Source organism: Carassius gibelio, chromosome B3 (genome assembly GCF_023724105.1).
Source record: "Carassius gibelio isolate Cgi1373 ecotype wild population from Czech Republic chromosome B3, carGib1.2-hapl.c, whole genome shotgun sequence".
Taxonomy (NCBI): Eukaryota; Metazoa; Chordata; class Actinopteri; order Cypriniformes; family Cyprinidae; genus Carassius; species Carassius gibelio.
This window is the reverse complement of record NC_068398.1, coordinates 6,242,012-6,255,318: the sequence shown is the minus strand read 5'-3', so window position 1 is coordinate 6,255,318 and position 13,307 is coordinate 6,242,012. Positions and strand designations below refer to the sequence as shown.

The 13,307-nt window shown below is 37.7% G+C and overlaps 2 protein-coding genes across 4 annotated transcripts in view; both read right to left on the bottom strand.

Moving 5' to 3' along the window:
* LOC127952618 (jupiter microtubule associated homolog 1-like) overlaps positions 1–5,805 on the bottom strand; it is a 94,623-nt gene extending 88,818 nt beyond the window's left edge. Inside the window, exons 1-2 of one of the 3 annotated variants that reach the window (XM_052551274.1) lie at positions 5,626–5,805; positions 3,206–3,345 (exon numbers count right to left, since the gene is read on the bottom strand). In XM_052551274.1, the coding sequence (XP_052407234.1) occupies positions 3,206–3,345; positions 5,626–5,681 (196 nt within the window). In that variant the 5' untranslated portion in view covers positions 5,682–5,805. The remainder of the gene's footprint in view (positions 1–3,205; positions 3,346–5,625) is intronic. The other 2 variants (XM_052551273.1, XM_052551272.1) reach the window with 2 other exon arrangements.
* An 871-nt stretch (positions 5,806–6,676) lies between these two features.
* On the bottom strand, positions 6,677–12,632 carry LOC127952620 (small ubiquitin-related modifier 2). The gene is made up of 4 exons (XM_052551277.1): positions 12,474–12,632; positions 11,410–11,541; positions 8,442–8,513; positions 6,677–7,392 (listed from the first exon to the last, which is right to left on the bottom strand). Exons 1-4 carry the CDS (start codon positions 12,492–12,494, stop codon positions 7,330–7,332), a joined length of 288 nt encoding a protein of 95 aa, XP_052407237.1. The 5' UTR covers positions 12,495–12,632; the 3' UTR covers positions 6,677–7,329.
* Between the last annotated feature and the right edge of the window lie 675 nt (positions 12,633–13,307).

The following is a 13,307-nucleotide window of genomic DNA, read 5'->3' as shown; positions in this document are numbered from 1 at the left end:
GACTATCAACTAATCTTCAACACGCTTGCCAATAATCTTGTTTTGGATTGATCTAGTTTTAGGAAACACTGGGAATAACAGCTGTTTTATAAGAGACAGCTTGGACAACTTTACATCAAGTAGTTCTCATTTCATCTACTCTTATTTAATGGTCAAAGTTTTTTTTTTTTTTATTATATGAAATTGTATGTGTGTGTGTGTGTGATATATATATATATATATATACACTTTACAATTTTCACCGGTAGAATTTATTTATCCACTTCTGCCAAATACACCTAATTTTACAGATTTATTCCAGTCTATATTCTGAAGGTTATTACTGAGGGGTTTGTTCATATATCATTCACCAGGGTTTATTATAGTCCTTTATTTCCTTCTGTACATTTCAGTTACATATTTAAAAGGCCGTTTTCTTAAATGAGTTTGTTTCTCCACTTACATTCACCAGATTTTACAAGTTTATCACCATTTATATACTGAAGTTTTTTATAGAAGGGCTTGTTCATACAATATTCACTTGATTTTATTATTGCACTTTATCTATTTCCATCTGCAGAATTTAAATGACATATTTTAAAGGCAGTTTTCTCAAAATAAATGTTTATCCACTTCAGCAGCACTCACATACACCAAATTTTACAGTTTTATTCCCATCTATATTCTGAAGATTTTTACTGAGGGGTTTATTCGTATACCCTTCACACGGATAAATATTGCAGACTGCTGACAGTAATTTCTGATTTATGGACCAATAAAGAGAGATCAGAAATCCCTCCTGTGAAAACCTTCACCTTTAATAGATCAGCAAACTAGGAATTTTGATCCTGGCTGTATCCAGTGCGTTTAGATTTATTCTCTGGAAATGTTTGCAAATTACTGCATATTTAATTAGAAAATGCCTCATTGCTTATTTAAACATAACATTTCAGTAATAGAAAACAATTCTCTCAAATGTGCTGTGATTAATCAACCGGGGGAAGTATGAGGAGATCCATTTGTTAAATTGGTATACTTTTCACCCTTGATTTCTTGCCTTAATGGAGAAAAAAGTGATGGGATTTTAACTTTCACAACTGACTGTTATGCTCCATTAGCGGACACAAAAAACACATAAAAAACCCTTACAAAACACAATAGACAATCACAACGACATCCTGTCAGGCACCTCTGGCTGACACGCTGAACTTCCTGTCAGACACGACAGCAGCTCATTCAATCAGACCGACACTATAAATCAACAGATCCTACACTCATGGATAACACACACACACACACACACACACACACGCACGCCAAGAGTTGTCCCTGAAGTCGGAAGGCAAGATTCATATCAGTCTCCAAGGCTCAAAAACCCGAGTACGTGAAGTCCATGGCATCAAATCTTTAAAACGACATTCAGTTTTTTGTGACGCTAAGATCGGCTGAGGCACATCTAGTTTGCTTGCTACTGAACTGAAGCTTTGTTTTCTTAGTTACGGCTGTATAATAACCAGACGCCCCAAACACTGCAGCAGGATTCAGCGTTTCAGACAAGAGCCTTTCGAGAGAGAATAAGCAGATCTACGGAGGACACCTGCCCGCGTGAAGCATTAGCGCTCAATCAAAGCTCAGATTATCCTCATACCAGAGCTGATCCGAATATGAGCTTGTGCAGGGCTAAGCCCACGACTACTGGCTGCATTCAGAACAATCTCTGTTCCTCTTCCAGAAAACTAGAGATGCTGTCAAACTCTGAACATCTAAACACAGAGGAGCCTCGCTGTCTACACAGGCAGCTCCTTTCTGAGACAGCATCCTGACTAAGTGACGGATTTAGAGCAGCACGTGAAGCACACGAGAGACGCGATTTCAGCAGAGTTTGACGTGTTGAGAAACTAACAACGAGCTGCTTTAATCATACAAACACAGCACTGGCATTGGGGAAATGGTTGGAAATTATTCAATACAATTCAGGTGTACAACATTTCTCTCCTGTGCTGGAGGCTTCATCATGATGTCACTCCATATCATTCCCTACATAATGAGTCACTTCCTGAATCACTGGACTGTCAGGATATCTGCCCAGGAAATGACATCATGACAAAGGTATGCTGACACACACTTGTGGTCGGGCAGTTGTTAGTGAGGACAGATAACTGCATGTTATCCCTGGAAACTCTTACAAAGAAAGTTTCTAAACACTCGCTAAAATCCCTGCATGCTACATCTGTTTGCCATGTTGTGTATCAGACCAAACAAATGTTTAAACTAAAAATCACTTATAGTCTCGATGTGCTGACAGACGAGAAAAACACTGGACCGGTAAAAAAAAAAAAAAAACCTCACAAGAAGATCAGGTTTTTTTTTTAATTTAAATGTTCATACTGATACAAAAAGACAGTGTCTCAAGAAAATATATATTACTTTCGTGAACAAGATGCTATTGATTTTTGTTTTTTAATGTTCTGAGGTGACAGAGAAATTTAAGTCACAATAGATTGATTTCAAATAAAATTGATAATACGAAATTTATCTTGAGCAGCAGATCAGTATATCAGAATGATTTCTGGAGGATCATGTGACACTGAATACCGCATTAATGATGAAGAATATTTAGATTTGAGACAGGAATAAATAACATTTTAACATGTATTCAAACAGAAAACTATAATACTAAAACTGCAATAATATTTCCCAATTTTAAGTTGGTGTTTTTTTTTTAACTGTATGTTTGATCAAATAAATGCAGTCCTGGTGAGAAGAGACTTTTAAAAATATATAAAGAAATATTAATAATAAGTTATAGTAACTATGTGGGGAAGTTGTGGCCTAGTGGTTAGAGAGTTTGACTCCTAACCCCTAAGGTTGTGAGTTCGAGTCTCGGCCAGCAATATCACAACTTTGGTACCCTTGAATAACACCCCAACTGCTCCATGGGCACCGCAGCATAAATGGCTGCCCACTGCTCCGGGTGTGTGTGTGTGTGTGCACTTCAGATGGGTTAAATGCAGAGCATGAATTCTGAGTATGGGTCACCATACTTGGCTGTATGTCATGTCACTTTCACTAGTAAACGTGTGTGTTTCATCTTAGTTGTTAAACATAAGGATGAGATCAAAGCTCTGCTGGATTTAATTAATGCAAGTGTTAAAATCAAACCAAATCCAGAGCTAACCAGAAGCACAATTTAAACCAGGTGTGTGTGTGTGTGTGTGTTTTGTACCTGGTGGGTTGTTCCTCCGATGGGCATGAGGGTCGTCAGGTTCAGCAAAGATACTGGAGGCCATCTTGTTTTTGCGCACAGGCTTCTCATCATCTGTGCCGAAGGAAATATTGGAGGCTCCGCCAGGGGGACACAACACCCTACGAGACATGGGTCAAAAGAATGATGCCCAACAAATCAATTACACACATTACAACAATTACCAGCACATATTGCATGAAGAAAACAGTAGGACTTTATAATGCATGTACCATGCAACGGTAGAGATGTGTCAACAGTAGAAATTACCGTTTTCATTGTTTACATGCGAGAACAAGGAAGCAGCATGAAAATTCAAAAGCACATGTCATAAGTCATGAGTTTATTCATTTATGATTGACAAACAATCATGCTACTGGTGCATTCATATAGAATTTAGCCTAGTTTAACAGTTTTTCCCCCCTTCTGATAGGGTTTCATTTGCTTTTTAGTCAATGGGGTCTTACAGAAATCATATTGGTTTTACAAAATGACCTTTTAATAAAGCATTTTGCACGATCAATGAAAAAAACATTGCAAAATACATACATCTATGCATTTGGAAGATACTTTTTTCAAAAGTGACTTCATCAGTTCAGGCACACGCTGAAAATCGAACCGATGACCTTTACATTGCTCAACAGTTTGAGCTACAGGAATACACTTAACCACATCTTCATTCAAATATGCATAATACTGAGAGCAAAAATATCATCATGTACATTTGTTATGGTGATATTAAGTGACTCATACAACGAAAGACTTGGGTCTTACTTCCTACCCCTAAACTGAAAGACACACACACACACACACACACAACTGACCAGACCAGAGCTCATCTGCTCACACCGAGTGCAGATTCCAGTGCTGGATGGTTTTCATTCAGCACATATGTTGATTCATTAAAAAGACACGAGGGCGTGTGTGGATGAACCCCGGATGAAAAGCCGCAGACCTGTGATTGATGCGGTCGAGGGAAGCCCTAATCAATGCTTTTGAAAAGAGCAGGGCTGATCTCAGCACCCCTCCCCGCCCTCTTTCAGCGCAGAACGAGACCAGCTGACACCCGCCGGCAGCTGTCAGGGTCGCTTCCATCTCAATGCAACTTTCTGCTCCTTTTGTCAAAGGAATCGACGGTGCGGCGATTATAAAACCAACCAGTGCCGTCTGGATGGACTGGTTAAATAGCTAATGCCTTAACCAGACTAAAGCTTGGGATCAGATCAGGGGACTTTATTAGGGAAGCAGGCCATTCGATCGAGACCCCACCCAAATTACACAGGAGACACATGGCATACAAAAAAAAAAAATCCCTCTTCAAGCTCAAGATGCATGCTGAAAACCTCACTAAATCACACCGAGTGACCAATAAACACGCCTGCTCTCGGCTTGACCTACATTTCTGGCCGTTTCACTGAGGAAACCCCAGACATGCAGGGTTTAAAGACTAAAACTGGGGGAAATGAGAGGGTAAAGAGCTTCAAAGGAGGCGAGGGTGGCAACATGTTGCAGCAAGACCCAAAAACCAGGATGCATTGTGTTGGGATAAACATACCAGACAATGCCACGATCCTCATTTAAAAGCAAGACCAAACCTTGTTTCTGTGCATCAGGCGGAAACAAAGCCACTGCAACATTTTTGACATGCAAATGCCTGAATGCACCTCCATCCCTCTCTTGAAAGTTACAGATGATATCATTTCTGGACACACAAACACACCCAAAAAAAAAACAAAAAACATAAATCAGTTAGTTTGGATCACAATGTGCTTTGGCCAGACGTGCAAACCTTCCACTGGCTGTCTGGACGAAATTCAATGCATCTGTTCCAACCCTAGTATCAGAAACCTTTTAAGGACAATGGAGTGTGTATTTTTGGGCCGGAGCTCGAGGTTACACTGAACAGTCAGATGACTGGGATTAAACTGATTGGAAAATACGAGTAGCAGAGAAAAGCATCTATTCATGAAACCAAAGCCAAACACTATGCAAATCAACTTTGAGGCAAATCACCCAGTTTGAGCCCCATTGCTTTATGCTGGGTGAAGTTTGGGCACCATTCACATCAAAACACCAGACATCACATCAAACTACATGCATACAGTGAGCCTGGAGTGAATCTCGGATTATAATAAGGGTGGATGGGTCCTCCTAGCCAAGAGGATGATGATGATGATGATGATGATGATGATGGTGGCAGACAGTCTGGGTTAAACAGACCAAATGAAAACCTGAAATAAATCCATTAAATCATCACATTCAGGCTGATCAGCTTGATATGCATTCATGCATTGGAGGAGGAATCCATCCATCAGGCCACCACCACCATCATCATCATCATTACCTCCAGCTCTTCTTTTGTCTCGCTTCTGATCGCAACAAACCCCTTTAAATGCATTTACCTGGAGCTGTTTTTGGCACCGGGCTCCATGCCTTGATAGTTGGTCGTCGTAGTCATGTTGGGCGGGTACGTGCTCGCTAAACCGCGTTAGAAAGGCTTCAGCTAGACTGAATTCGCCTAAAGTCCTTTATCCCGCATGGACTCCGCCCGGACCAGCTGAAATCCGAGCGCAGCGGAGCGGCCCTTTAGACCAGCCCACGAAGCCCCGCCCACCGGAGCGACGCGCCTCCTGATTGGACGGAGGACAGCGGACCGTGGCGTTTGATTGGAGGATTGGCCGTCATTCAGACATTAGACTTCATCGGTTTACTGTGGTTTACTGCAAAATCATCCAGAGAGGATATACTGACTAAAACATGTTTATGCGAATATAATACTTGTTTTTTCAACGTAGTATTTTAAAATACCCTAAACAAAAACACCTATATTAATATTACAGTCATTTTATTTCATCCTATTTTTAATTAGTCGAACTATAATGGATTTTAATTATGTAAAATTATATAACTATAAAATTGTATAACTATAATAATTCCCTTAATTTAAGAATAATTGCTAAAATTATGCAAATGTTTAGAATGCCAAAGCAACATGTGACCATAGACAGTATGTGACGCACGTCCACAAAACGAGTCATTAAAGTAAATTTACTTTGAAAGCTGAATAAATAATCTTTCCATTGATGTATGGTTTATTAGGATTGGACAATATTTGGCCGAGATACTATTTGAAAATCTAGAATCTGAGGGTGAAAAAAAAAAATCTAAATATTGAGAAAAAACTCTTTTAAGTTGTCCAAATAAATTCTTAGCAATGCATATTACTAATCAGAAATAAAGTTTTGACATATTTATGTTAGGAAATACACCAAATATCGTCATGGAACTTGATCTTTATTTAATATCCTAATGATTTTTTGGCATAAAAAATTAAAATCTATAATTCTGACACATACAATGTAGTGTTGGCTATTTCTACAAATACACCGGAGTGCTTCTTAAGACTGGTTTTGTGCCCCAGGGTCACATTTAAAGACTCAGACACACTGAGAGTTTGATAAAAAGAGAATATTTTATTTTAACAAGAGATCAAACAATACAGATGGATGCTTGACTTGTCTGAAACATGAATTCCCTCGTTCGTACTCGAGTCAAAACATGTTTAACACAAGTCACGCACTATACATGACCACTAAAACAAAGCAAAATAAAAAGTTGTGAAACCAATTTGCCTGAATGGAAAACAGAAAATCATTCTGAACTGCAGGTTTGTCTGCCTAAAGTATAGTAGAGCAGAACATTTCTTTATTATTTCTTAAAACAAAATTTCAAAAAAGCCTGTGTGTGCTCACATTGGATCCAGAACAGAAGCTGAACTCAAACACTCGGCTCTTTTCCTCAATGAGTCTTAAGGGGAAACATGTATTAGTTGGTCTGTACACAGATGACTGTCTCCACGATGGTCTAGCGATTGCTCATTCAAAGACTCAGCCTTAACATGTCCGATTTTACGCCAATTACCAATCCCAATGGAAGAATTACTGTAGCAGAAACCCTTTATGTACAAAACGAAAGTAAAACATGATGAACTGAAAACACTATACAACAGCAGTTACAGATAACCATGAGGACAGAGGTCTGTGAGAACCAGGAACAGAGAGAGAGAGGCGGAGAGAGACGGGTCGGGGTCGCTAGGGTCGTCCCATTCAGACGTGTCCTCCTGTCTGTTGCTGGAAAACATCGATTGTGTCTTCATCCTCCATCTCCAACTGCGGAGGAACAACATGAGGTCATTTATTATTCACTATTATTAATAAACACCAGCGACGTGAGGTCAGTAGAGAGTCACATGAGGACACCTCATTCAGAATTCACAGAGACTTCCTGTTGACTGTGAAATTGACACCTATCTGCTGTAATTACAGTTCACTCCTATCCCATGATGCAGCTGCACAATGATGCTGTCAAGCCAGATTTATTCAGTGGGTGAGATGCAGACTATTATGTTTGAAAAAACGTGTTTTCTTGCCTAAATGTTCATCTGAGAGCGCACATGACGCCTGCTCTTTCTAAACGAAACAGCAAAAGCTTTTATGTCAACATAAAATGCATTTAACTTCCAATCTGAGAAAATAAGAGCAGGACTTTATCATCCAGCATTTGACTGGATAATAAAGAGTGGCCTAAGACATGATTGGTTAATTTTACACATTTTTCAGTGATAATACGAATTGGATTCTGAATACTATATTATATTAATTTAATACTAGAAAAACATTAAAAGTTAAAATAATTAACTTTTTTTTCTTATATGGCCATTAATGAAAATGATCATAAATTAAGCTGTAAAAAAAAAAAAAAAAACTAACATTCTACAAATTCATATACATATTTTATATACATTTATATTTATAATCTATATGTATATATAATAATAAAATATTAAAACATAAACACACACATATATATAAACACACTTTTTCCCATGAAACCGCTTTGAAGCAATAATATATTTTAATTACAAATGACAAAATACAAATGTTTTTTTTTCATTGCAGTAATTAACAGTTGGGAAGGAAAGCATGTAATTGTCATGAAAACAATACAATTATGCATCATTTTCTTAATGTTTTTAACAATGCCATTCAAAATTTTTAATGACCTCAATATTCACAAACAGGTTTTATGAGCTGTGCCTTTTTCTTTACAATAAATGCGTTTAACTTGTATTCGGTGTGTCTGAGAACACCTGTGAGAGTGATGTCACTATTAGAATCAGAAGTGGACACGGAATGTGAGTCTGTCAGTGATGTCATACCTGTGCGGGCGTGTCTGTCTCGTTGATTGGCTGTCCGTCGAATCGGAATCTAATCTGCCTCATGGTCAATCCCTGAAAACACAAGCACACATCCGTCCAGTGATTCTCCCTTCATTCTGCTCCACTCACAACCAGTGTGATCTCATTCTAACACTGTCAGCTTTCATTTTCATTTTAGTAAACACTTTTGTCAATTATGTGCTTTTGACATTATTATTATTATTATTATTATTATTTAGGCTTCATTTATTTTTATTTATTTACAGATGAACCTGAAAATATGAAAATTTGCATTGACAACTAACTGAATTCAAGTGTTTCCTCTAATAAGAACATTTTTATTTTAGCTTTATTTGAATTTACAAAAAAAATTTTAATAGTTGTAGTTGATGAGCCCTGCTGAAAACTGAATAAATATTGGATTACAAATGAATTGGACAAATTATCTTTTTGATTAATCAATTGACAACTCTGTCTCAAAAGATGTTATTATGTTCAAAATAGTAGCATTATTTATTCACTGCTAATATTTTGGACTTTTCCATACTTTCATTTTCATTAGAACTTAAGTTCGATTTTAGAAAATGTTTCAAATTTTGTTTCAAATGCTTTTGCTTTTTTTTATTATTATTCTTACTATATAGGTAACATTTTTTATTTGAGTTTTTTTATTTATTTACAGTTAGTAATTTTATTGCTTTGACTTTAAATCAGAATTATAAGTTTTGCCTCAACAACTAACTGAAATTAAGCATTTCAACTAATATTTCTATTTTATTTTAGCTTTATCTGAATTTACAAAAATGTAGTTTTAGTGAACAATCTCTTCTGAAAGCTGAATAAATCCTGAATCCTGAATGAATGAATCAGTTAGAATGGTTCTTTTTAATGACTCGACTGCAACTCATAAGACGTTAAAACGCTAATACTAATCTGAAGATACATCCACAGCATCTAACATCTTAGCAGACGTCCCACCCCTAAAAGGGAATTCAAAGTCTGAGATAAAGACGGCTGATCAGCTGAAACCTCGCGGCTTCATATTTATTTTCCTCTGCTGAGAAGGATTTCCTGACGTCTGAATGAACATGAACCACATGAACCAGGGTCGCTTCCTTCCCCGTGCGCCTGTAAACGCAGTCCTACTTCTGCCGGCGAATCTCACAGCCCCACAATGAGATTAAACCCTCTTCCTCCTCCTCCTCCTCTGCCAGGAAAACATTTGGTGACCTAAAGATCAGGCGTGTCCTCGCGGAGCATCTTAACCTCTGAGGGAGCTGTTAATAAAGAATCACGAAGACTGCATGGACTCCTGATGAGATGAACAGAGTCAAACTGAGCGTCTCTTTCTCTGTCATACGTGAACTTTAGAGTCATTGTTTCAGAATACAGAAACCTTGGGCCGGACACACAGGACCATTAAGTGGACATGAGGGAGTGATAAAGAGAGCAGACGGAAGGACTGTTGAGGAAATACAGGGATGCGCCAGTGTTTATTGATCAGACTGAAGAGCTTTTGTGCAGATGACTGTAACCGTCTGAGCACTACTGCAATGCTTCGGACACATTCACGCTCAGATTAATACAGCCTGCTTCAGTGCTTTCTCAATGACTGTGATTTATGTTATACTGACAGCGAGGTGAGGATGAGCCCGTGTGTTTCTTCATGACACGTTCTGTGCTGATTGACTTTATCAAACATCAGTGTAGAACACATGTTTGGATTACAGATGCAATCGTTGTTGAATAAACAATTTAATTTCATAGCTTTTAACACAGGGCTCCTTCATTGAACGTTATGAACCCAAGCCTTGATTTCTGTGAAATTGATGGAAATGAAGTGAGCGTGTGATTAAAAACAACAAATATCTGCCAACAGACTTTGAAAAATGTACTTGATACAAAACGTAAAACAAGTTTTCATTCCCGACTTACAGATGTTTGCAGGGGTTTTAAACAAACTTGCTTAATTTTGCTCCGATTAATTTGATTCTCATTACGTTTCAAGGATGTTTAGATATTTTTATTTACAATGTGTGAAACATTTAATGCCCACAACTTCATCAATTTAGGACTTTCTGCTCTGATTTAATACATTTTTAAGGTCTTAACTTGTGAAATTGTGAACTGAAACTCTCTAAGAACTGCAAAAACCCGGGAAAGGAGGCCAAGGAACATCTGGATGTATGAAATGCTACATGTTCAAGCTTAAGATACTAAGTGCGTGCATAAAAACATGTTTCATTATTGAGTATATCTTCAATACATGCTGCGCCACTGTTGAATTGTTTTGTGACGCGAAATTAAATAGTCTTCGAAATTAGAAATATAAAGGAAAATTACATACAAATCATACAATCTTGGCAAATGCAAATTTGAAATGCAATGCCATCAAAAAAATAGTTTTTTGTTGTTGTTGTTTTTATGAAACGTGGACACATTTTGCTAAATTAAATCATTTAGATTTTTTTATTAAAGTAAAATATAAACAGATTTTTAATGTATGTAAAGCTTACATATACGTAGATGGGTGTTGCTGTTTTTTTTCATAAGATTGTTCTGAGATTTGCTTATTTCTTTTCTTGTGTTGTTTTTGTATACATGAGTTGGTCTGTTGCCTTAAACACTTTTTTTGCACAAATGTCTTTTTTATATAATAATAATTGCAAATTAATTATTTAAAAAGTGCAGTTTCTGCTTAGAATTGACCAAAATGTCATTTCTAATCCCTGTTCATTATATTTCATGTTCTTCCACTGTATTTTTGCTAGTCTTTTGTTTTACCAAATTATTTCCCTTATTGTGGTTCTTCAACATGACAATGAAGAAATTACAACAGACCTCTGTTATTTTGGGCAGAAACTCTAATATGTGCAGTCAGAACTTTAAAAAGCTTTGCAGATTGTGAGATTGAGACTTCATATAACACAATCTGTATGTGTGTGTGTGTGTGTGTGTGTGTCCTCACCTGTCTCTCACAGTAGGCCTTCATGAGCTTGCTGAGGGGTGTGTGTCTCTTTATTTTAAACTGGACCACGGACCCGTCCTGTCCCGCCACCTTCAGATTGATGTGGTCATTGTTCTCTGTCTTTACCCCCTCCTGAGAAAACAAAGATAAAATGTACAAACATAAAAGTTTATGAGATATTACATCATTCTTCCTTGCATATTTTATATAGCCTACATGTCTCACTTGCAACCATTACATTTAATTATTGATGGACATACTGGTCAACCACTACTCAATATCCACATAAAATACTGTATTATTCTTAATAATGGCTCAGTCATCTATAATTTATCAGTAGGAGTGCTGTTCATAGTTTGAAGATTAAAATAGAAAGTGAATTCATGTTATAATCACATGATAATAACATGAACAGGGCAAGCCAGAGGCTAACATGTGACTCTCATAGTCAGCACAGACACAACTTATATCCTCTTAACTATCTGAGGTACACAATATGTGGTCTTATGAAAAAAAAATCATATTTTTCATAATGGATATAAATTCTTTCCAACACTAGTTCATGTCCTGATCATTGTGCATATCTCTCCAAATAAAACAGAAAATTTGTGTTTGAAAACCCACTTCAACATCAAACAGACTTCATCTTTGTGGTGGTAAGAGTTTTATTCGCATTATTGTGCACGCGCTTCACGTGATGAATGAGCATCAAACTCACATCATCAACTCAAACCAACAGAGAAGTGGTTTCCATCGGGACTTAGTAAACACATACTCCGAGCACTCGCTTTCTATCATCAAACCTCCTGAAATAAAAATCGTGTTTGACCGCATTTTCTTCTTATTTTAATTTGACCGCGTGTGTGTGCGCGCGCGGCGTGAGCTCTTCGCGCGCGTTCACACGTCTTCTTCCGGTGTTGTTTCTGAGGCGGCAGTTACAGTATTTATCCGCTACGCGCGATATTTCACATTAAAAATCAACCCGTCTGCGCACTTGCTGTTTCGGAGACCCCTCGAGCTCTAACTAAAAATAAATAATCCCTTCGTTTTGAAACGCCACTCACCTTGGGTTTCTCGTCGGCCATGGTTACTGTATTTGCGCTTCTCTACGCCGCCACACAAAGACTCCGCGGGGACGCGCACGTCCGCGCCCCCGATTATATACAGTCGCGGCGTGCGCGATCCCGCGAGGCGCGTCCGTTGCCCGCGCTCCGTCGCTATAGGCCAGAGCGGGTCACGTGGTGCCAAGCGCGGGAACAGGGAGCCGGGGAAAACATGCACGCGCATACGTGCACGTGTTTAATTGGAAAAAACAATGTTGGACCAAATATGAAGAGAAATAACACAAAATGCTGTTTATTTTGATAATGAATGTCATATATAAACAGAAGCAAGGCCTGGACATCCTTGAGAAGGTGTAGATTGACTGTTAATGTCTTGATTGTGAGGAACTAATGATCCAGTTCTGTTCACACTGGACTGAAGGGAAGGAAGGAAGCCATCTTGTTCTTTATGTGTCTCACAGATCAAGCTGAACGTGCCTCCGACATTATTATCAATAATTCACAAGGAGAGTGAGGAAACTACAATCAATAAGTGAAATAACTGACACGAAGATCATACTGAACCTCTTATGAGAAACATTTTACCCCACTGAGATGACGCTAGGCTTTATAAAAACACATTAGATAGTATATAAAACAGCTTAGTGTTGTCAAAAACACTGCATGTGTATTAAAATCAGTTTAGGCTTTATTTTATTTATATTAAGTGATAAAAACACGGCATATTAAAAAAAAAAATCAAATGTCCAATTACAAGTAAGGTAACAGTGTTATTGATATTGTTAATTACATACTTGAGCAGATTTTTTTTTTTTTTTTTCCCCTTAACAAACA